Source organism: Macrotis lagotis, chromosome 3 (genome assembly GCF_037893015.1).
Source record: "Macrotis lagotis isolate mMagLag1 chromosome 3, bilby.v1.9.chrom.fasta, whole genome shotgun sequence".
NCBI lineage: Eukaryota > Metazoa > Chordata > Mammalia > Peramelemorphia > Peramelidae > Macrotis > Macrotis lagotis.
Window position 1 is genome coordinate 114,152,585 of NC_133660.1, and position 24,868 is coordinate 114,177,452.

Sequence of the window (24,868 nt, forward strand, 5' to 3'; positions counted from 1 at the left end):
TTAAGTTCAAAAATCATTTTTTTAAATGTTAATGTTAAAAATCTATAAAGATTCAAATTACTGTATTAAATATAAAAACAAAATGACACAAGAAGGCAAAGGGCACTTAAATTACCTTGTTTGTTCACAATTTATTTTGTGTTTGTCTTGTTAAAAGCTAGATAAGGGGTTTAAATAAGATTATTGTTTGTGTATTTTAAAGTTTATGTTGTAAACTTATTTCTAGAAGTTACTATCCCTACTCCTCCAACAACAACCAAAAAAAAAGGAAATAATGAGTGTCAACTAGGAAGCCCTACAATTAGACTTGGTTCAAATCTAATATAATTTAATATTTACATTACTGCTAGTCTACTTTCAAAGTATTTCAACATTGAAAGTGGGCATCTAAGTAGTTAAAGATTGAAGACATTTAACTCCAAGTCTACTAGTAGGTTACTGAATATGAACATTTGTCACTTTCAGGATGTTTGGTCAAACCCCATGACACTGCCCTTGAATACATATTTTTAAATATTTAAACTGGCTCTCCAATTCCATCCTCCAGTAAGAGAAAACATAATTGATCTGTCTCCTTATAATGTGGGCATGAATATTTTGAAAGGTATGGCTAACTTCAGGACAATTAAAGAAAAACTTCCCTTTGTGGTGGGCTACCAGCAAAATAGGGACTCGATTAATGAATCCCCTTCCCTCTTTTACTCAATTTTAAAGCCGACCTAAATTGAAATTTACAAGACAGATTAAATGGATTTTATAAAAGTGGAGAGCAAAACTGAACCAGTGTTTTCTTCTATCCCATTATCAAACTCATGCTATCCCAAATAGGCAAACTGGATCACTAATTACCAGAGAAGTGGATTATCAGGCACCTAATTAGCTATGAAGCATGCCAACTATAACCAATTCAGGACCAAAGATCAAATTTTACCCAAACAAGCATCTGCTGTTTATGTCACCCAGGCTCCAACTATTGCTCTCTCCCCTCCCCCCACAAATGTTAATGATGTAGATTTAGTCAAAGGATTGAATTTATCATATAAATGTAATTGCTCCTAGAGGACACCAGTTTCATTTTTTTGCGGGGGGGGGGGGGGGATCCAAGGTGAAGCACAACACATGTCAGTTTTTTTTAATGTATTATCAGTTTTGATTTTTTAAATTTTCCCCTTTCTACATGGAATTCTTTTATGTTTCTTAGAGACTGAAGAAATGGAGGTATGGAAGGGAAATCTAAGATATGTCAAAACAAAAGCTAACAATAAAAACCTATTTTAAAAAAGTTAACAGATAGCATTAGCCACTGGGAATTATTTAATTATTAGATATCTACCTAATAGGAATTAGGAAAAAAAACCTTACCTTCTAATTTCACTCATTAGATACAAAACCCAATAGACTTAAAATCTGGATTCAGAAAACGCTGTGAGTTAAGGTGAATGACCACACACACACTGAGATCGTTGTGGGAGTGTCCCAAAAGCTCAGGAAGCACCCCAAAACCAGGCTTAGGCTGGGAAAATGAACAAGCAGAGAAAAAAGAGGAACACCATTGAGAAATATTTTGCCTATGAGCCCAAGAAGGATCAAAATACTCAGTCTGAAGATGAGGAAGCACAAGCTCCTGCATTTAAGACTCCAAGAAAAGCAAAAATTGGGCTCAGGCTATGACAGAGCTCAAAAAAGACTTTGAAAATCAAATGAGGGAGTTGGAAGAAAAACTGGGAAAAGAAATGAGAGATGCAGGAAAAACAAGAAAATGAAGTCAGCAGCTTAGTCAAGGAAATCCAAAAAAAATGCTGAAGAAAATAGCATGCTAAAAACCAGCTTAGGTCAACGGACAAAACAGTTCAGAAAGTTATTGAGGAAAAGAATGCTTGAAAAAGCAGAATTGGCCAGATGGAAAAAGAGGTAAGAAAGCTCTCTGAGGAAAATAAATCCTTCAGACAAAGAACAGAACTCAGGGAGATTGCTCAATTTACAAGAAATCAGGACTCAATACTTCAAAACCAAAAGAATGAAAAATTAGAAGAAAATGTGAAACATCTCATTGAAAAAAACAACTGATATGGAAAACAGATTTAGGAAAGATAATCCAAAAATTATTGGAATACCTGAAAGTCATGATCAGGAAAAGAGCCTTGACATCATTTCAAAAGAATTGCTACAGGAAAATTACCCGGATATCCTAGAAGCAGAGGGCAAAATAGAAATGGAGAGAATCCACCGATCCCGAGAAAGAAATCGCAAAAAACAAACCCCCAGGAATATTATAGCCAAGTTCCAGAACTCCCAAGTCAAAGAGAAAATATTACAAGCAGCCAGAAGGACACAGTTCAAATATCGTGGAGCTGCAGTCAGGATCACACAGGATTTAGCAGCAACTACATTAAAAGCTCATAGGGCTTGGGATATAATATACCGGAAGGCAAAAGAGCTCAGAATGCAACCGAGAATCAACTACCCAGCAAAATTGAATATCCTCTTCCAGGGAAAAAGATGGACTTTCAATGAACCAGGGGAATTTCAAATATTCCTATTGGAATGGCCAGAGCCGAACAGAAAGTTTGATCTTCAGATACAAGACTCAGGTGAAGCACGGAGATTGGAGGAGAGGGGGGGAACATGAGGTACTTAATGATGATGAACTGCATGTATTCCTGCATAGAAAAATGACACTGATAATATGAACCTTCTCAGTCAATAGAGCAGGTAGAGGGAGCTTTTATAGTTGAAGCACAGGAGAAAGCTGAATTCAAAGACAAAATATGGTGTAAAAATGGAGTCAATAGAAAAAAAAGGGAAATGTAATGGGAGAAAGAAAAAGGAGAGGGGGAATAGGCCAAGATATTTCATATAATAAGATTTTTTTTATTACAATGAGCTACTGCAATGATATGGAAGGGGGGAGGCAAGGGGGAATGAGGGAACCTCTGCTCTCATCAGAGGTGGCTAGGAGAGGAAACAGCAAATATACTCAATGGGGTATAGGCATCTGGAGTAAGAAGGAGAGAAGGGGGACAGGGGGAAGGGGGGGATATGAGTGATGGAGGAGAGGATGGACCATGGGGGGAGAGTGGTCAGATATAACACATTTTCTTTTCTACTTCCTGCAAGGGGCTGGGATTGGAAGGCCTGTCTGGGATTATAGGGCCAGATGGATGCTGGGCCTAAGGGTTGGTATGGGGGCTCGGGGCCTGTTGGCCCCAGGACCAGGGATCTGTCTGCTGCGCCACTCAGCGACCCTACAGCAGAGTCAGAGTGAAAGGAGAGAGAAAATATAGTACATGGTAGTGGAGAAATACGAAAGGAGGGAGTTGCAATCAGCAATGGCAATGGAGGAAAAATATGGAAGTAACTTTAGCGATGGACTTATCATAAAGAATGTGATCCACCCGCGACAGAGTTGATGGTGTTGGAACACAGACTGAAGCACATTTTTTATTATTATTATTATTTGGGGGGGGGAGGTACAGGGCAAATGGGGCTGGGTGGCCTACCTGGGGCTGCATAGCGGGGTGATCGTTGGGTGTCTGAGGCCAGATTTGGACCTGGGTGCTCCTGGCTCGAAGGCCAGTACTCTGTCTGCCACCCAGCCACCCCGACTATTATTACTATTTTATTTTGGGTCTTTTTTTTCCCCCTTTTCATGGTTTTTGCAGGGTAGTGGGGTTGGGGTGGCTTGCATGTCACACAGCTGGGTGACTGTTCGGTGTACGGGGCCGGATATGGGCTCAGGTGCTCCTGACTCCAGGGCTGGCCATACCTACAATTATTACTAATTTTTTTTATTTTACTTTTAATTTTTTTCTCTCCCCTTTATCGCTCAAGCGAGTCTATATTTTTTGGGGGGAGGGGTATTTTGTTTACTCTTAAACAAGAATATTTTATTAATGTATAAAAAAATTATTTGTACAAAATTAGAATATTAAATTTTAAAAAAAATTTGGATAAACCAGAAAAATACTATACACCCTAACAACAACATGTGGGCGATGATCAACCTTGATGGATTCACTTATTCCATCAGTGCAATAATCAGGGACAATTTTGGGCTGTCTGCAATGCAGAATACTATCTGTAACCAGAGAAAGAACTGTGGAGTTTGACAAAGACCAAGGACTATTACCTTTAATTGGGGGGGGGGGGGGGGGAACTGATATATTATTGTCTGATCTTGCTATCTCTTAAACTTTATACTTCTTCCTTAAGGATATGATTTCTCTCTCATCACACTCATGGATCGATGTATACCATGGAAACAATATAAAAACTGACAGATTGCCTTCTGTAGGGGTGGGGGAGGGAAGTAAGATCAGAGAAAAAACTGAAAAACTCAAAATAAATAAAATCTTTATAAAAATATATAAATATAAAACCTCTTTAAGAAAAAAAAATTTGAGAATTGGGAAGGAAGAAACAAAACTCTCACTCTTTGCAGATGACATGATGGTCTACCTAGAGAATCCCAAGAAATCATCTAAAAAAATACTGGAAACAATTAGCAATTTTAGCAAAGCTGCAGGTTATAAAATAAACGCTCACAAATCCTCAACTTTTCTATATATGTCTAGCAAGAAAAAGCAGGAAGAGCTAGAAAGAGAAATCCCATTCAAAGTAACCTCAGACAATATAAAATGTTTGGGAGTCTATTTGCCAAGACAGACTCAGAATCTTTTTGAAAACAATTATAAAACACTTCTCACACAAATTAAATTAGATTTAAATAACTGGGCAAATATCAACTGCTCATGGATAGGTAGAGCTAATATAATAAAAATGACAATTCTACCAAAATTAAACTATCTGTTTAGTGCCCTACCAATCAAAATTCCAAAAAATTACTTTAACGAGTTAGAAAAAATTGTAAGTAAATTCATATGGAGAAATAAAAAGTCAAGAATTGCCAGGAGCTTAATGAAAAAAGTGCAAAAGAAGGTGACTTAGCCCTACCCGATCTAAAATTATATTATAAAGCATCAGTCATCAAAACTGTGTGGTATTGGCTAAGAAATAGAGTGGTGGACCAGTGGAATAGACTAGGTGTAAAAGCAGGAGAGGATTATAGTAATCTGCTGTTTGATAAACCCAAAGAGTCTGGCCATTGGGATAAAAACTCCCTCTTTGATAAAAATTGCTGGGATAATTGGAAGTTACTATGGAAGAAACTTAGATTAGACCAACACCTCATACCCTTTACCAAGATAAGATCCAAATGGTTACAGGACATAGACATCAAAAACAATACTATAAGCAAATTAGAAGATCAAGGACTAGTCTACCTGTCAGATCTAGTTTATGACTAAGGAAGAGTTGGAGAACATTACCAAAAACCAATTAGATGATTTTGATTACATTAAATTAAAAAGCTTTTGCACAGATAAAACCAATGTAACCAAGATCAAAAGAAATTTAGTAAATTGGGAAACAATCTTTACAAACTAATGATGCTGACAAAGGACTCATTTCTAAAATATACAGAGAACTGAGTCATATTTTTAAAACAAAAAGCCAGTCCCCAATTGACAAATGGTCAAAGGATATGCAAAGGCAATTTACAGATGAGATCAAAGTAATCCATAGCCATATGAAAAAAATGCTCTAAATCATTAATTATTAGAGATATGCAAATTAAAGTTTCTCTGAGGTACCACCTCACACCTCTCAGATTGGCCAGTATGACCAGGAAGGATAATGATCTTTGTAGGAAGGGTTGTGGGAAATCTGGGACACTATTATACTGTTGGTGGAGCTGCGAACTCATCCAACCCTTCTGGAGAGGTATTTGGAACTAAGTCCAAAGGGCAACAAAAATGTGCATACCTTTTGAACCAGAAATACCACTACTGGGTCTATATCCTGAAGAGATGAGGAAAAAGGGTAAAAACATTACTTGTACAAAAATATTTATAGCAGCTCTGTTTGTGGTAGCAAAGAATTGGATTTAGAGTCAGAGGTTAGAATCCAAGCTCTACCATTTTCTGTAAATTTGAACAAAATCACTAAACCTCTCTGGGTCTCAGATCTGTAAAATGAGAGGTGAGGAAGGAGGCATTGGGAGACCAGATGACCCTTTGTCTCTTCCAGCTCTAAATCTGGGATTATGTTGCTTCTAAGTCACAGACAGGCTGCCATCTGCAGAGATTGAGGGAGGTCCAATATCTGGAGTTGCCAACTCTGATAAAAATTATCATCCTTCATATATTAGTTAGATGCTAGGGATTCAAAAATAGATATGAACTACTCTGAAGGACTTTAAAAGTCAATTCAATTGTGCCAGATATGCTTTCCCTTTTTATCTTGTATGCTAAGGCAGGTCCAGCGAATAGAGCACTGGGTCTAGAGTAAGAAAGACTCCTTTTCTTGAGTTCAAATCTGGAGGTGACCAAGGTCAAGTAACATAATCTTCTTGCCTCAGTTTCCTCATCTGTACAATGGGTTGGAGAAGGAAATTGCAAACTAATTCAGTATTTCTGCCCCCCAAAAAACCCAAATGGGATCACAAAGAGTAGGATATGACTTGCTCAAATAAATAACAACAAAGTAGGAATAAAAAGGAAACAATTCAAATTTGTCAAGACACAATTCTGCTGGGAGTTGGGGGAGAGGGTAGGATTACATAAATATGTGTGTGCGCCTTATGTAATATGTGTATAATATATAAGCATAGCCATACATATATACACATAGCCATATACACAACAAAGCAAATATAAAATAAAGAGTAGTTTGGAGGCAAGGGGACAATGGTTGGAGGAGTGAATGGTGTGACTCCATTCATCAGGAAAGGGGGGGGGTCCAGGTCTTAAAGATTAAAGTTAGGAATTCCAATCTAAGTTGGGGGCAGGGAGAAGATGCAAGGAGGCAGCAAGCATATGATAGGCAAAAGGGAGAGAGTGATAAGGGAAGGGAGAGGTACAGACAAAGGGCTCCAAGAAATTCCAGGAGAGAGAGATCACTTTCAGCTAGAGGGGTTCAAGAAAGGGACACCATTAACTTTGAAAGAGAGAATAATCCTGCGGATGCCTAAATTCTAGCAAGTTGTCTCACTACTTTAGAGTCACAGCCAGGATGTGACTGGAGACTCTGCTAACAGCCTCCTAATCATCTGGTGACAATTCACTTAGAACTAGATTAACAAGCTCCCAGGAGAACCCATTAACCTAATATCAGCATTCGCAGACAAGAGCCCTCCCTGGAGGAAATGACACTCTCCTTGAGAGCCTTTAAACACCACCCCCCACTATAGTGAGGAGGCTTGGATCATAGCTCTGTTGTGGCTTGCTCCCAGAAGCTGCTTCAGAGAGCTAATCAATACTGTTGCAACACTGGGGATTGCCTCAGTATCAGACTTCCACACATCCCCTCCGTCAAGAAGAGATAAGAGATAAGCAAACTAAGCCACAGGGAGAGGTCCAGAGTACTCAGAATTCAGGGCTCTAGCAAAATGGCCTTTGTAAATTGTTGGGTTCTCCACTAGAGATGCAATTAGTTCCAAGCCTTCAGTCTCTTCTTCTTAATATACAAAACTTTCAATCTTTCCTGAAATAAATCATCTCTGCAGGACTTCCAAAGAGCTTTCTAATGACTACAGATACCCCTTTATGTCGCAGGCTACTGACCATCTCATTAAACTGATAAAGAATAGATTTAGAGGTGGAAGGGACCCATCTCATCCAATATTACCTCATTTTATAGCCAAGGAAACAAAGTGAAGTTGTGAATTCTCCAAGGTCACAAAGAGATGGGTTCTGAACCCACTTCTTTTGACTCCAGATACAATGTTGGTCGTCTCTGCACTCTATCCCACACTGCTTCCCAAATCTAAAGACTTCACACAGAATTACAAATGATTAAAACAAGAGATCTCTCTACTGATGGCTGATAGCAATGATATTACAATGTCTTATATAGTTAGACAGCACTTCACAGTTCAACTATTTGAACTCACCTCTCATCTCACTGGAACCTCAGAGGAAGTCCCTGAGATGGTCAGGGCGTAATTAAAATTAGTCCCATTTCACTGCAGAGAAAATGGAGTCTCTGGGACAGAAATCATTTGTCCAAGATACAAAGAAAATATTAGTTGGTATTCAAACCCAAGTCTACTGACTCCATAGTTGGATGACAACTCTATTACAATCCACTGTTTCTTATCAAAAGATGCTATATGGCATAACTATGCCAACATTTTAACATTTAATAAAATTAAAAACCACCTTCCAAGTACCTGAGCATAAGGTAAAAGGAAACTAAACATGGATAGCTAAGGCTACTGGCTTAGGCTCTCTTTTCCAAAACATGATTCAACATCCAAGAAAAACGCTAGAAGACAACAGTAAGTAATGATCCAAAGAAAAAATTCTCAGGAAACTGACACTTAGAAATCAGAAACAGAGATTCAACCTCTAGAGACCCAGCTGAATCTAGTACTTAATAAACAACTCTGGCCTAAGATCCATACCCTTTTTTTCTTTCTTTCTTTCTTTTTTTTTTTTTTGGATTTTGCAAGGCAAATGGGGTTAAGTGGCTTACCCAAGGCCACACAGCTAGGTCATTATTAAGTGTCTGAGACCAGATTTGATCCCAGGTACCCCTGACTCCAGGACCGGTGCTTTATCCACTTCACCACCTAGCTGCCCTGATCCATAATGCCCTTTTCAAACTTCTATTTCATCTTTTAAGATAGAAGTAAGATGAAAACTACCTTCACATGTAATTGGAAAAAAATAAAATACCAAAAAATGAAAATAAAATAGAAGCTGAAAACAGGAAGGAAATGTTTTTATTTATTTAAGGCAATGGGCTTAAGTGACTTGCCCAAGGTTACACCACTAGGTAATTATTAAATGTCTGAGGCCCTTTTTGAACTCAGGTCCACCTGATTGCAGGGCTGATGCTCTATCCACTGTCCCCAAAATGGTTAACTTTTTGCAGTGCATCTTGATATTATTAAAAGTCTGGGGGGGGGGGGTGGCTAGGTGGCAGCAGTGGACAGAACACTGGCCCTGGAATCAGGAGTACCTGAGTTCAAATCTGGCCTCAGACACTTAATAATGACCTAGCTGTGTGGCCTTTGGAAAGCCACTTAACCCCATTGCCTTGGGGGAAAAAAATTTTTTTTTTAAAAAGTCTATCAGGGTAGCTAGGTGGTACAGTGAATAGAGCACTGGCCCTGGAGTCAGAAGACTGAGTTTAAATTCAGCCTCAGACACTTAATAATTACACCTAGCTGTGTGAACTTCGACAGGTCATTGCCTTGTAAAAAAAAACTAAAAAAATTAAGTCTATAGTTAATCCTCCAATAAAAAAAAAAAAGTCAATGAATTATGTGCCCAAATAAAATGAGTCTGGGATATGGAAGAATGTTTAACAAAACACTGAAAGGCACCTAAGATCCCCAGAGCACTAAATTTTTTCAGGATACCAATGGTCATTCTTTTCAACCACATCACACCATGACATAAGAATACACAGTAATAACTGCTGAACATTTCTACAAGGTGGACAAGGAGAAAACAAACACTGCAGGTCAATAACAATGGAATATCCAAAAGGATACTAGTCAGGGAGACAAGAATCATATCTAATTTATGCACTCTAGTAAAGAAAGACATTTCACATCACTATTATTGAAGAAAAAGAAAGCTATCTGACACACAGAATAACAAATGTCCATAAGGTATTTTTCAGTATATCCAGAGGTATGGTCATAGAAGATTTTATTTCTGAACTAAGTTAAAGATTCAAACACAGGAAAAACTTTATTTTTATCATAAAGATTTTGCACAGAGCTAAATCGAAGAATATGGTGAACCTAGGTCTTGATGCAATGAAATTCACTCTCAAATCAATTTTAGGACAATCAAAGACATATTCAAGACATTCAAAGATTATTTAAGACAAATTAATTAAGACTAATTGAAGACAAGGAGGGGGAATGAGGAAGTCAACAGGACACTAACAGGACACTAAACCCCTTCTCCTAATCAAAATTACCTAAAGACTTCAAGGTCACTATTAGAGAAGGAAATGCCTGTGGGAAGGAGGTGAGCAGGGTTGGGCCAGACTAAGGAGATCACAGGAGGTGTGGCCAGTAGGAGAGAGGAAGCAAGAATTTAGGATCTACATCTGATAACAAATGTAATTAAAATAGTAATCTAACTAGATGCTAAAACTCAATTATCTCTATTGGTATCTAAGTGCTATCAGCACCTACCAAATCTCAGTGTCCTGGAGGCAAAGCCCTTAGTTGCTCAACTTTACTACACTAGGATTATTTTCACCTGGGACCAAGATGTTAAAAGGATGAAGTAGGAGTGGACTGGTCCAAAAGCCACTAAGTAGCAGAGCAGAATTAGGAACATAGGTTCTCTCCAATTCTTTTTTACTAAAACTGGGCAAGAGATATACATTGTCTTTATGTACAGACATGGAAAATGTCACAAAGGTGGCAGAGATCCACCATTATAGTTCTAAAGAATAATAAATGAGATTCATTTCCATGAGACTACTTTTAGGTGCTTTTTCATATCAAAAAGAAAAACCTTCCAAAAAAAAGGAAAACTTCCCTGAGGACTTATCCCAAGATTTCTGATCATTTTCAGATCAAACTTGCTGCCATTTCTGTATTTCTTTTTCAGAACTCATTCAACTAGGAACTAGAGACTCAGCAGTCTCTTACATGGTTCTCTCTTTTTTTTTTCTGAAAATATCGCCCAAATCTGACTTGGGATTTATTGAATTTTTTTCTAACCTTTTGGGTTGGGTTTTTGAAGGTTTCTTTTTTTACAGAAATAGAAATTTTGTTATAAATTCTTTGCTTATTTGTCAATAAAAACGACATCTGAATTGGCCATTAAATAAACATACTAAGGAAAAAAGCAATAAAATAAGGCATAAGAAAGTCATTTCACCTCTCTTGGGGTTGGGTGTCTTTTAATAACATGCCTCTTCTATTTCTGCTGGACCAAACTTCAAAAAATTCATTGCTCATAGACTCTTACTGATAAAATAAGAATCAATTTTCTGAACATCCCTCATCAACACTGATATCAAGATCTACAACCTATATATTACAATCTCCCTAAAAAAAAATCTGAAAAAAGAAAATGTCAGTGTTGTCATTTTGCCAATGCTCTAATTAATTTCACACAATTTAACATGCTAACAAAAAGTTTACACAAAAAATTTGGATATACTTTCCTACCAGGTAAGAGAGAATCTACAAAAAAAAAAAAAACTGAAGCTATTTCTCCTCTGCTCTCATGACCACATCCCCCATTCTTACCCAGCAAAGGATTAAGTTAAATCAACAAATATTTGAAAATAACCAGGAGATATAAGTGGTAGTGATGAGGAAAAGACAGAGAGGGATTTATTGGGAAGTTTTCCAACTATAAACACACACTATATTCAAATAAACATTTAAGGAAGGATAGGAAAAGGAAGGGAGAGAACAGAAATACAGAGACAAAAGAGAGATAAAAGATAAAGGGAAACAGAAAGGAAGAGACAGAGAGACAAGGACAGTGAAACTGCCCCTGCCCTCAATGAACTTACATTTACAACATGATGTCAATAAGCCTAATAATTCCATAGGGATTGGTTGGAGATGTTTCATATAAATATTTAACAGTTGTGAGAATAAAAACAGAAGGAGCAACAGTTCAAGGAACTAATCACAGAAAGATTCAAGTGGTCCCAAGGTCAAAACTGGGACCTGATTCTGGATTGATTTTAGCAATCTTGAGTTTCCAAGAGACTGCTCTAGTACACACCTCGATCAAAAACTATCCAAAAAGAAGCAGGGCTAGATTCTCAAAGCAGTCTGTAAAAACAGGAGGCTCTGGGTAGAGTCCAAACTCTGCTCTGGGAAGGGAAGGACAAACATTATCTTCACTGTCAAGTGCAATCCATTGTTTAAAGGCATTCCTTTTTCTCAGGAGTCCTAGAAAAGGGAAGGTGTTCCTTTTCTAAAGACCTCAAAAAGTGATACTTACAAATATAGGGGAAAAAAAGAAGATTCTAAGAAAATAGAATCACAATCAACTTTTAATCCATCATCAGTCCTATCTATTTCCCATTCCTCCTCTCCCTCTCCTCCTCTACCAGAATCAGAACCCCCCCAGAGAATCAAAAGATATACTAAGTCACAGAAAGTCTGGAAGCTTTTGAAATCCACACATTATGAGCTTATAAAACAAGCACAAACTGCTTCATGAATAACCCTATGGACAAATACAGCTAAAAGGAAAAAAATGCATCATGGATTTCATCACTGTTGAATAAAAAAAAGAGAGAGACCAAATTGTTCCCTGGGAAGGGGAAGGATCAAGAGCCACCAGGCCTTATGAGAGACTGAACATGAATATACAGAAATCACTTAGGAAGAACTTGGAGAACAACAATGGAAATCAAGAACCAATATTACTAACAAGGATCTAGCTGTATCTTGTCCTTAGTCTTCAGGAACCAACCAACCAAACAAACAAACAAAATAAATAAATAAATAAATAAATAAATAAAATACAGACTTTGATAGAAAGGTCCAAAACCTGTTTACCTTGCCTGGGTTAGTTTCCTGGGACTAGAGATGCTAGAATTCCTACCTAACCTTCCAAGTCCAACTCACAAGCCATTTCCTCAATTAAACCTCCCTTGAAGCCCAAGTTGTTAACAACTTTCCAAAGTTTTTCTGTTAACATTTTTTAGGTTTGGTTTTTTTTTTTGCAAGGCAGTGGGGTTAAGTGCCTTGCCCAAGGCCACACAGCTAGGTTATTATTAAGTGTCTGAGGCTGGATTTGAACTCAGGTCCTCCTGACTCCAGGGCCAGTGCTCTATCCACTGCGCCACCTAGCCGCCCCTTCTGTAACTCTTTAATGAATTTAGAGAGACATATAATGGATGAAAGTTAGCCCTGAAATCAATAAATCATGGATTCAACTCCTGCTTCTGCCATATATAGGCTATATGAACCTGGACAAGTCACAACTTCTCAGTATCTTCCAGCACTAGCCAAGAGGAGGAATAGGAAAAGTGCTCATCCACATTGGGAGAGGGAATTTACTCAATGAAAATTCCCCACAGGGATGAAATTACAACTCCAGATATGTTTTGCAAATTATCTGTGCTGGGGGTAAGAATATCAGGTAAAGCAGACAATGCCTGTATAAGTAACAACAAAATACTTTAAACAAGGCAGAGAGAACATCTGAATGCTTAACACTATATGTAAACAAAATAAAAAAATCCAGATGGAGTTCTGAATTTGCTCATTTTTTCATGTCCTATTATTAGATGATCCAAGACTAAAGATTTCTGGATGAAAATAAACTGAATAATATCACTTGTCAAACTCAAACAGCATAAAAATCAACTAAATGTATGGGAAAAATACAATAATAATTAACAACAAAGAGGACAATCACCAAAGTATAGTGATGAGAACTTTGGATTAGGGATGCTACAATGCATAGAGACTCTAATCCTAGCTCTGCTCCTTATGACCTGTACAACCTCACTGTGCCAGGGTCTTCATCTCTTACCTCAGCCTCATTTTTAAAATTTAAAGGGTTAAACCTTTCCCTCTAAAGACCCATCCAGCTGTGGATCCTACAAGAAATTTGAATACAAGTTGGTAGGTCAACCTCTAAGGTAAAGTGAATACCACAGAAACAAATTTTATGTTACTGAAATCTCAAAGTACATAATGGGGGCCCCAGAAGAAGTCATTGACTCTACCCATAGCTGACCAGATCCCCTCTACAACCCAGTCAATCACCTAATCAACAAGTCTTCATTTAACACATACTATGTGGCAAGTCAAAATTAAAAATTCCTTCTAGTCAGGGAAAATAACATGAACATATATAGCTATGTACTAAAATAGACTCATCACCCCCACTGTATTTTTATAGTTCTAATTGTAAAAAACACTTTTACCTTCACCTACCCGAATTTGTCTCTTTGGAGAGACAAAATTACACAGAATAATTGCAAAATATAAGGCACTAGTTTTGGAAAACCTGGGAATTTGGAGATCTGAGAAAAATTAGATTATAATCACCCATCTTTCTAGTAGGTTTTAAAATCTACAACACTGAAAAAAATTGAGTCTACACAAATACACATACAAATGGGGGGGGATGGTCAGTATTCTAAACATCTTAGATTGAATTCCAAGAGGAAAGCTATAGGCACAGAAAATCCTGCAATTGGAACAGACAACCATCAAAATGACTGCATCAAACTCTGAAGAGTTGCAAGAGCATCCCTCCCCACCCCCTCTCATCCCACCAACATCCCCAGATTTCCACCTGAAGGACAGATCTCCCTATACAGTCTACAACATCCTTTACAAGAAATCAATCAATCTCTACTTGGAAAACTTTAAGTGATCAGGAACCTCCCTGCCTCTAGAAGCAGCAGATTCTTCTGAATAACTGTTAGGAAGCATTTTTTTCTCTTCTAACAAAGCTAAAATCTGGCTCCCTGTAACTTTCACTCATTGGTTCCAATTCTGCTTATTGTGACCAAGCAGAACAAGACACATGATAATTCTTCAAATACTTTAAAATGACAAACACATCCCTTATAACTTCTTGTTGTACAGAAATGCTGAAACTCTTAGTTCAATTTCCCAAGAACATTAAATCCATTTTATTTGAGAAAACTGAGCATTCATATTATGATGATTATTTTCAGACTCTTCTTGTAAAATAGGATATAAGGAACTAGATCTGTGATTTCCTTTTAGGGGGAAACTTCCAAGTGAGGAAATATTCTCCCATCACTGCAGATTTGTACCTTTTCAGACACTTCTACAGTCTTTTGGAGTTGCTTAGAACACAGAGATTAAATGACTTGCAAGAGGTCAGACATCCTGACTCCAAGACTTTATTCATTATGCCTTATTGCGTCTCATAAAAAAATTTAAGTTCATGAATATTACTGGTATTTGAGAGACCACTATTTCCCCTACAACAAATTACATTTAAGACATCTGAACTTTACATCTGATCCCACACACAAAAACATTTTTTTTTTAGGTTTTTTTTCCAAGGCAATGGGGTTAAGTGGCTTGTGCCTGAGGCCGAATTTTAACTCGGGTATCCTGACTCCAGGGCCAGTGCTCTATCCACTGCACCACCTAGCCACCCCTCAAAAACATTTTTCTAAGTGAAATCTTTTCACCAGGTGTGCCAGGAGAGAGCACTGGCCCTGAAGTCAGGAGAACTTGAGTTCAAATCCGGCCTCAGACACTTAATAATTGCCTTGCTGTGTTGACTTTGGGCTAGTCACTTACCCCCATTGCCTTAAATAAATAAATAAATAATTTTAAATCTTTTCACCCTTATATGAAGGCATTTTTACAAATACATATAAGAAACATGTAAATAAAAATCAAAATTCATTTGAGAAGGAATAAAAAATGGTTGGGAGCATTTCATAGCTTATCTGCAGTCATTTAAAAATATAGCAGAAATTATGTTCAAGGCAGAAAAACTAGTATTAGAAAAAAGACTATGTATTCAAATAACCATGTCCATTCATCAATCCCAGACATATTTCAGATAGCATCTACAATAGGCAAGAACACTTTTCAGTTAAGTGAGAAGAGTTCCTTTTTACTTCTTACCTTTGTTCCTGGGAATGCTCCTCCAAGTCCTCCTCAGAATCAGCCTATTTTAAAAAAAAAGGGGGGGGGGGAGAAGAGGGTTTGAGAAAATACATTCAAGGAGAAGTTTCAAAAAGAAAACAAGAATCCACATATATGAGAATGAATTCTTTAAATCCCCACCAGGCTGACGCACTTGTAGCAATGACTCACTGTCAAAAAGAATCCCACAAGCCACAATCCCTGCTTGCTCGAAGGACATCCCCACCAAGAGTCTTCAATTTGTTCTACCTTATACTCCCTGAGACTCATTTTCCAATTTAGTGCCTTAAAGTAAATAGAAACTTGAAACTAGAGTAAAAACAGATTTTTTTGTTGCTATTGTACCAAAACTCCAAAAATACATGCCTATTGTAATTTTAAATCACCAGTTATAAAAATATCTGTTGACGTTTGTAAACAAAAATCAAACCACACTTGGAAATTCATCACTTAATTTTGACCTCAAATAACATAACAGCAATATAAAAAGGAAAAAAAAAGTACTTTAAACTAAAAAATCACTCAATGGAGTAAACTGACCACTGTCATCTTAAGTAGCAAGTATGATGCCATCCAGTGTTTAGCAACTGCCCCTGTGCCCTTTAATTCAATCTCATATTATTCAGTCTTAACACTTTCTCCTTCTTTGACATAAGACACCAGACCATGCTATTTCTGCTTCCCCTTCTTAAACTACTGTATTTTGTTCAGTGTGATGCTACACTAACTCTTCTTCCTACCTCCCCCATAACTAGGAGATTCATTCCTTAGAGATTCATTCCAAAGCATCTACACTCCCTATTTCAACTATTATCTCCATGACTTCCTCCTACTAACCTACAGCCCCAACCTTTCACGCAAACCTCAGTACAACTCAAAAGACCTAGAAGGTATTTCCACTGGACTCTCCCATCATTACCTTATCCCAACTAGTGCTCACCACTTCAATATTTGTAATGGCACCATCCTTTTCCAGATTTAAACTTTAGAATCATCTTGCATTTCTCTTTTATTCCTTTTTCACCAGTCTCTCTATGCTCTTGAAATGTCCCAAATGTGCTTTGTTCTCCATTCCCACTGTCATAGCTCTGATCTAAGTTTTCTCACTTGGACGTAAAATTACCAGACCATTGCAATGGCATTCTAAGGTCCCTCCCTGTCTCTGCTGGCACTAATCCACCTTTTACATCACTTACAAATTACCATCCCTAACTGATCAATTAAGTAGGTATTTATTAAGTAAATGCTCAGAACTTATTTGTCATGAACGAATCCCTACACAGTACCTAGGAAATCCACTCCAATCTCTTTAGCCTTGTATCTAAAGACCCTCCAAATCTGCCCCCACTATAATCCAACCTCTCCTACTGTTGACCAAGAGGAAGCTTTTGGTCTAATCAAGCTGGTCTCCTTTTATGTGTCTCCTCTTGCCCCATCCTTGCCTCTCCTCTTTCAGACCTAAGCCCCCAATGATTAAAATGCCCTCCCCAAATTATACCTTCAATCTTCTGATAATACTTATCCATAAGCACTTCCTTAATTGCTCTTGGCCCTCAATGAGTATTATCAGAATTTCTAGAATGCTTAATATACAACTTAATATTTACTCATATATGATCTGAATCAATCTCAATTGAGACAACAGGGCATAAGAGATAAAAGTCTTGGGTTCAAGTCCTATTCTGACACATGCTGATTAGCAGAAGTAGCAATAATAACACTTTTATATGGTGCTTTAAAGTTCTCAAAAGTGTTGTAAAGTTTGTGAAGTGTTTTACATATATTATATCATTCAATCCTGTCAACAGCCCATAATAATCCTCATAAAAATACAGTAAGATAGATACCATAATTCTCATTCCACAGATGAGAAAACTTTCTGAAGACTAGAAAAGTGAAGCAGCTTCCTAAGAAAAACATAGCCAGAACCCCAACCCTGTTTTTCTTCGTCAGAACATGCCACCCTGTCAGCATGGAAAAATACACAGATTATTAATACTTATTCAGGGCAGACCTTTAAGTAGAATGACAGAGACACTGTACAAGTGAGATTTCCAAGCACTGGAATGTTCAGTATAACATCCTAGTGTAGCCAACAAGACTACAACATTAAAAACTTGGGTCACTCCCTTGGAGTTTACTGAATTCCCTTCTATAGTTAGATGGTAGGACTTTCCCCCCCCATCTGGGAAACTAATGCTATATAATAAACCCTCTTGAACTAAAGGAGGGGAAATGTTTCCTTTAAAAGAGATATTTGAGAAAATGTATATTTGAAAAAAATGAAGATTTAACTTTTAAAAAAGGAAACTCACTACTGTTCTTTAGTTTAGAAGGAAAAGTAAATCAAGATCCACAAGGCTTTCTACAATTTTAAGGCCAAAGTCACCTACATGTATTCCTATTAATTACCCTAAATAATGAGCCAGTCTCAGCATAAAGCAAATGGTGCCTCCTCCCTATCTTGAAACTATTGTTTTACCAGGGCCATTACTGAGTGGTTTTTGTGTTAACGTATTGAATGAACCAAAGAGAGGTTAATTTATTCTTTGTTTCAAGTATGTTTCCCCTCTCAAAAGAGGGCTGAATAATAAAACCAGAAAGGTATACAGAAAAATTTCAGGACAGCAACTTTACTGACATTTTTAGAATCAATCTCCAAATATCCCAAATGGAAAATACAAAGAAGTAACTGAAAAGGATAGACTAGCCCCTTTGGGGATTAAGGAAAAAAAAATAATGCTTGACTGTCTTTATCACCAACAAATACTTCTAGCCACCTCTCCTATCTGGGGCATCATCCCAAAGGCTGCAGAAGGCTATGAAACACAGCTCCTACTCTAAAAGAGAAGATGGTCCCATTAAGAAGACAGGACAAAGATAAACAACCATACCTAGTAAGTAGCACCTAATAATTACTAAATGAGTGGTACCAACGAGAAAGCTGCTACAGGAAGAGCTGGAAGAAAAGAGTGATCACCAAGGACTGGGACAGTAAATGAAAACTGTAGCTAAACTAGGTGCTTAAAGAAAGAAAAGAATTTCAGTGAGGTATAAGGCATGGGGAAACAGAGTAGGTAAATGTGAAGAGAAATAGAACCTATATTGAGAAGAGTGACTAGAAGAGATTAGCTAGGAAGAACTTAATTTTTTAAAAAGAACTAATAAATAAATAAAAACAGGAAAAGATTGGTCAAGAAGTACTATCTATTGGGGGCGACTAGGTAGTCCAGTGAATAGAGTGCCAGGCCTGGAGTCAGGAAGAGCAGAGTTCAAATCAGTCTCAGAAACTTAATAGCCGTGTGACTTTGGGAATGTCACTTAACCCTGACTGCCTCAGTAGCCTCATGTGTCAAATGAGTTAGAGAAGGAAATGATGAGCCAAGCCAGTTATCTGTGCCCAGAAGACCCGAAAAAGAGTCAATAAAGAATTGAACATGCATGACTGAAATGACTAAGCAACAAGCCTGTAGAAGGCCTTGAATGCTGGGCTTAATGAGTTTGGGCTTCCAGAGTAATATTTGTTTGGCTTTGGGAAGGAAATGAGAGGTGACATGAGATCACAGATTTAAAACTGGAAGAGATCTTTGGAGTCATATAGTCCAAACCCCTCATTTTACAGAGAAATAAAATAACTTTTCCAATTTCATTGATGTAGTAATCGACAGAGTCAAGATTTGATTCCAGTTCCTTTTGCCTCCAAAGGCAATACTTTCTCTCCCACAGTACCACAAAATCAAAAAGCAGTGATTAATTAACAATAAATGATTTAATCAGATTAGTTTCAACAAACCCAGTAGTAGTAGTAGTAGTAGTAGTAGTAGTAGTAGTAGTAGTAGTAGTAGTAGTAGTAGTAGTGACAATAGTTGTGGTAGTAAAAAGGATTCAATTAAGAAAGAGTAATAACAAGAACATATTGGGAACTCTCTACCAGATTCAAAACAAACAACAACAATTAAAAGTAAAAAAGTTATAAAAATAAACTGTTGGAAAAGTCTGTAAGTTTCCTTAAGTCCCTGATGCCTAAGCTGGGAGGTCCTTTCTTACCAATTTTGTGACTAGTGGTTATAATGAGTAAGTCAATTAACAAGTGGAATTAGAATTCTAGGACCATCACCATTAATAAAGAAGGTTTGAGTCTACAAGAAACAGGAAAGACTTCTCCCTTTATTATAGTAACAACAGTAAAAGCCAGCACTTTAAGGTTTGCAAAGTGCTTTAGGAATATTATTAGTCTCACTGAGGTTAGATCCCAAAGGTGATCATTAGTCTCTGTCTAATGTTCTTTTCCAGACACTCTGCTGCCACCTGTTCTAATCTTCAAGTCAAAGTCAACAAGGATTTATTCATCTTCTCCCAAGAACTAGTCATATAAAGAAAGTTAAAAAAGCAGTTCCTGTTCTCAAAAGTTCAGTCTAATGGAAAGCAAGTGAAAACATGCAAGCATGCAAAATATATAGACATATAGATGTAGATATATACAGGATAAAATTGGAGATATCTTCTGGACTCCTTCCTACATAAAGTAGTCTATGTTCCTACCTGCCAAAATATTTTACATCACAATAAAAAGGTACTATATATAGCATGAATTGAACCCCAAATTATATAAGGGCAGATAGGTGATGCAGTAGATAGACCAACAGACCTGGAGTCAGGAAGATTTGAGCTCAAAATCACTCACTAGTTGTGTGCCCCTGATCAAGTCACTTTACTCCATTTGCTTCAATTTCCTCAGCTGTAAAATGATTTGGAGAAGGAAATAACAAACCCCTGCAGTATCTCCGTCAAGAAAACTCCAGGGACATCTAGGTGGTACAGTGGATAGAGCAAGGATCCTGGAGGTATGAGATCCTGAGTTCAAATCCGGCCTCAGACACTTAATAATGGCTTAGCTGTGTGGCCTTGGGCAAGCCACTTAACCCCATTTGCCTTGCAAAAACCTCTTTAAAAAGGGGGGGACTCCAGTTGGGGTCACAAAGACACAACACAACTGAAACAAGTGAACAACAATAACAACACATATATAAGCTGCTTAAATTATTATCTGTACTGATCTAGCAACTTTGTCACCCAATAAAAGATCAAGTTTAAATTTTTAACCCTTACATGTTAACTGCTAGTTTTAGTGATCCATCATCAGATGACTGTAACCTAATCTGGGAAGGCAGCCCCTCCACCAATGGAGATAGCATCACTGAAATTTTTCATCCACCTTTCCGTAAATCCTACATAGAGAATCTGCCCTCCAGTGCTGATTACCCTCTTTATTTCCTTCAATATTTCTCTGTTCCACCTGAGCTCTCCATCCATCATCAGATTCCCTAGTATGATCATAAAAAATAGCAAGCATTTTTAGCAGGCGTGATATGCTCTGCACCATTTCATGTGATAGTCGCATCTAGGTGAAAAGGAAGAGTGCAAGCATTATCATCCCCATTTTACCAATGAGAAAATTAAGACCTTACAAGACAATGAGAGGAAGGCAGTCTGGTCTACCAGAGGAAAAACCTAGGATTCAAATTAAGGAGATCTGAGGTTGTTGTCCTGGGCTGGGACACTTACTAGGTATGAGATGTTTCTCTTAATCTCTCCACATCTCCCTTTCCTTATCTGGAAGAGAGCAGTAAGAATTGCTTTCCATGCACTTTGCAGAATTATTTTAAGAAAAATTGTTTTTTAATGTTTAAAACACAACAAAAATTTCTTAAGTTAACAGTATCTGATTTAGAACCAGAGGTCCCAAGTTTGAATCCAATCTCTCCTACTTACCCTGAACAAATTCTTTTTGTCCTTTAACCTCATCTAGTCCCCATTTCAAAGAGACTGAATATGGACAATCTTTTAAGATTCTTCCAGCCTGATCACAACTAGCTCAAGGAAACATGGTGAAGTCATGATAGAATTAGGACTATAAACAAACTCTCTCTAATGTAGCGTTCTTTCTAATGCATCCTTATTCAAGAGTGTGACTATTAAAGGGCAAGACCAGGGGAGAGGAAGAGGAAATAAACCCAATCCCATACATGTAGAAAAATAAAGCCACTGTAACTAATAAGCATCAGCAAATATTTGTGGGTACCACCTTTCTTCTTGAAGTTCTCAATTTACTCTCAACCTGTTGTCACTGCTGCTATTAAAAATACACTTCACAAATTCCTCTTACTACCCAGCTCCACCATATAAAAAAATCTAAATTATTAATAGCCAATGGAAATAAACTTAGCAGTTCCAATGAATTGATAAGCCAGAAGCTATTTGATTTTTATTTCTTTAGGCTCCATTGGAATAAGTTCTAAAGTCAATGTCTGCCATTTAAAAAAATATTCTGAAAAGACTGACTTAAAAGTGACAAAGTTCCCTTTCTAAAATTATCTCAACCATAGACTATTTTTTTCTAGGCACATGAAAGCTAAAATACCTAATAAGATCCCCACATGCACATACACGGAAGTGGAGGTGTCACACTTGAATAACTGTTGAATACCATTCATTTCACTTTTATTACAACTAACATGGCACAAAATTTTTAGACCTTTAAGGGTTGTTTTTTTTTAAGTGTTACTGTGGAGACATGTTGTAGCTAAGAATTATTTAATCAGTCACAGTGTTCAAAAATGAATATTCTATGTAAGAAAACCAAAAATTAAAAACTGAGGTCAATCATATACCTGCCAGTAAATAATTTCTTCACAACTGACATTTCCTCCTCTGAGACTAGTGATTTAATCATCAAACCCTAACACACACTAACAGGAGGATCTGTAATTTAACTTCTTTCTGGGTCTGGTTTGGCCTCTACCACTAACCAAAAAGAGGCAGAAGTTAGTCTCTTATCCTTTTTAAATGGAACGGCTTCCCAAAGGAATGGTCCCTCTTCACTAGAGGCCAGCAGTCTGAGTGTCTAGAAAAACTTTCCCTGAAATCACCTCTTAGCCCTAATGGTAGCAAGTCCATATTTGTACTGGCAAAGCTGAATGTCAGACTAAATTCTTGCCCTCTTGCATGCTTTGCAAGGACTCTGTGGATTTTAACATTTCAAGATGTGTTTTCTTCTGAGTAAAAATTATGTCTCAATTTACTGTTCAAAAAAAAAAATGAGAATGAGGGGTGGCTAGGTGGCACCGTGGATAGAGCACCGGCCCTGGAATCAGGGGTACCTGAGTTCCAATCTGGCTTCAGACACTTAATAATGACCTAGCTGTGTGGCCTTGGACAAGCCACTGAACCCCAATGCCTTGCAAAAAAAAAACAAAACTAAAAAACTGAGAATAAAAGAAAAAGCCAGAAGAGAATACAGTCCTTCAAAAAGGATGAGCAGAAACAACTTTTATCTTTCAAATGACACTCCAAGTTGATTACAAACTTGGACACACTATTAAAAGAGTCACAGATTGAAAGCCAGAAAAGAACACTGGAATGCCTCTCCGGTCCAGTCCCCTCCTTGCTTGGATGAGAACCTCAGGTCCAAAAAGGATATACTTTTCTTGAGAGAGTTTCAAAAACCTACTAAGCAAGCACTTTTTTTTTCCTACGGTCATAGAATTTCTCACATAAAATCAATCAATCATCGGAGTTTTGCAATAGCCTATCTGCAATCCCTGCGTTTTGCGGCCGATTCACATAAAACAGAGCAATTATTTTCTCTCTTGCATACATTATGATATCACCCTATAGGAAAAAAAAACCTGAAATTCGAGTTCTTAAGTGGGTGTCTACTAAAATGCACGGGAGAAGTCTGGAAGGAATCCAAGGGGCTTAGCAGATTTTTAAAACAACCATCTTTAACCTAAAGCCGCTTAATTCTAGGGGGAGCCGCCAGTGATTACCACGCAGGGACCCCAGGCTTCGGAGGCTCGCCCCCTCTTGGTCCCGTTGGGGCGCACTCCGGTAAGGGGGAGGCTGGCAGAAATAAGAATGAAATGCACAAGGAGGGGGCGGCCCCCGGGGGTCCCCGCCCCGCCCCTGCTCCTGAACTTGGGGCCGCGCCGCGCCGCCGCCAGGTGCCCCCCGCGCCCAGCCCGGCCCCCGGCCCGCTCACCTGAGTGGGCAGCAGCAGCTCCCCTTCTTCGGCCTGCCACAGCTCCACCACGTTGGGCAGGGGCTCAATGACTAGAGGGACAGACACCCCAAAAAAAAGGCATTAAAATGGCAAAGCGGCACAGCCGCCGCCCCCCCCCCCCCCGCCAGGACCCGAGGGGCAGAAAGTTGCGGCGGGCGCGCGGGGAAGTTTGGGGCCCGCGCCGGAACAATGGGCCCCGCGCGCACAAAGCCGCCCCCGCCCCTCCCCCGCCGCCCTCCCGGGCCGCGCTGACCTTGTCCCCGGGCCCCTCCGGGGCGGCCGCAGGGCCACAGCAGCTGCAGCAGGCCCAGCAGGAGGTGCGCGGCCGTGGCGGCGCGGCCGCGGGCTCCGGGCTGCGGGCGCACGAGCCGAGCCATGCCGCCGCGGGTGCTCGCGCTGCGGGGCCGCGCTGCGGGCTGGGCCGGGCCGGGCCGCCGCTGCTGCCTCCGCCGCCGCCGCCGCCGCCGCGCCTGCAGCTGCCTCCGCCGCCTCCCTCCGCCGCCCCGCCCCGCCCCGCCGCGGCCCCGCCCCCGCCGGGCCTCCCCGGCCGTGCGCGCGTGTGTGTGCGCCACAGATAGGGAGGGGGCGGGGCGGGGCGCCCACAATGAGAGGCCGGCGCACATGGCCCGGGGCGCGGCGGCCCCTCGCACGCGCGCGCACATGCGCGCACACGCACGCCCCCCGGCGCGCGGGACGCGTCCCGGGGAGCCGGCCGCGTGGGCCCGGGGCAGAACAGGTGCTCCGCGCCGCCGACGCCCGGACCCGCGCGAAATCCGCCCCTTCCGCAAGGACGCGCGGAGGCGGCGGCCCGGTGCCCCTTGCAGCCCAGCAGGAGCCCACCTGGAACAACCGCCCGCGCCCCCGCGGGCCCCAGCATCCCACTCATCTGGGGCATTGCGCCTCCTCCCATCGTAAACCCTAAGAGCCGCTCAGCGCTTTCTTGGCCCATGCAACAGAAGCCTTGGAAAATCTCTCCAAAAGTCCTTAAAAAGAGCTTCCAGGGGCGGCCGGGAGTTCAAAATCCGGCCTCAGACACTTAATAATGACCCAGCTGTGTGGCCTTGGGCAAGCCGCTTCGCCCCATCGCCTTGCAAACACCTAAAATAAAGCAAAATAAAACAAAGAACTTCCTGACTTACTAATAA

The 24,868-nt window shown here is 39.4% G+C and overlaps 1 protein-coding gene across 3 annotated transcripts in view; it reads right to left on the reverse strand.

The window, feature by feature from the left end:
• TMEM131L (transmembrane 131 like) overlaps positions 1–24,100 on the reverse strand; it is a 160,527-nt gene extending 136,427 nt beyond the window's left edge. For all 3 annotated transcript variants that reach the window (XM_074229105.1, XM_074229106.1, XM_074229104.1), the window contains exons 1-3: positions 23,977–24,100; positions 23,703–23,773; positions 15,641–15,684 (exon numbers count right to left, since the gene is read on the reverse strand). In XM_074229105.1, coding sequence (XP_074085206.1) covers positions 15,641–15,684; positions 23,703–23,773; positions 23,977–24,100 — 239 coding nt within the window. The remainder of the gene's footprint in view (positions 1–15,640; positions 15,685–23,702; positions 23,774–23,976) is intronic.
• Between the last annotated feature and the right edge of the window lie 768 nt (positions 24,101–24,868).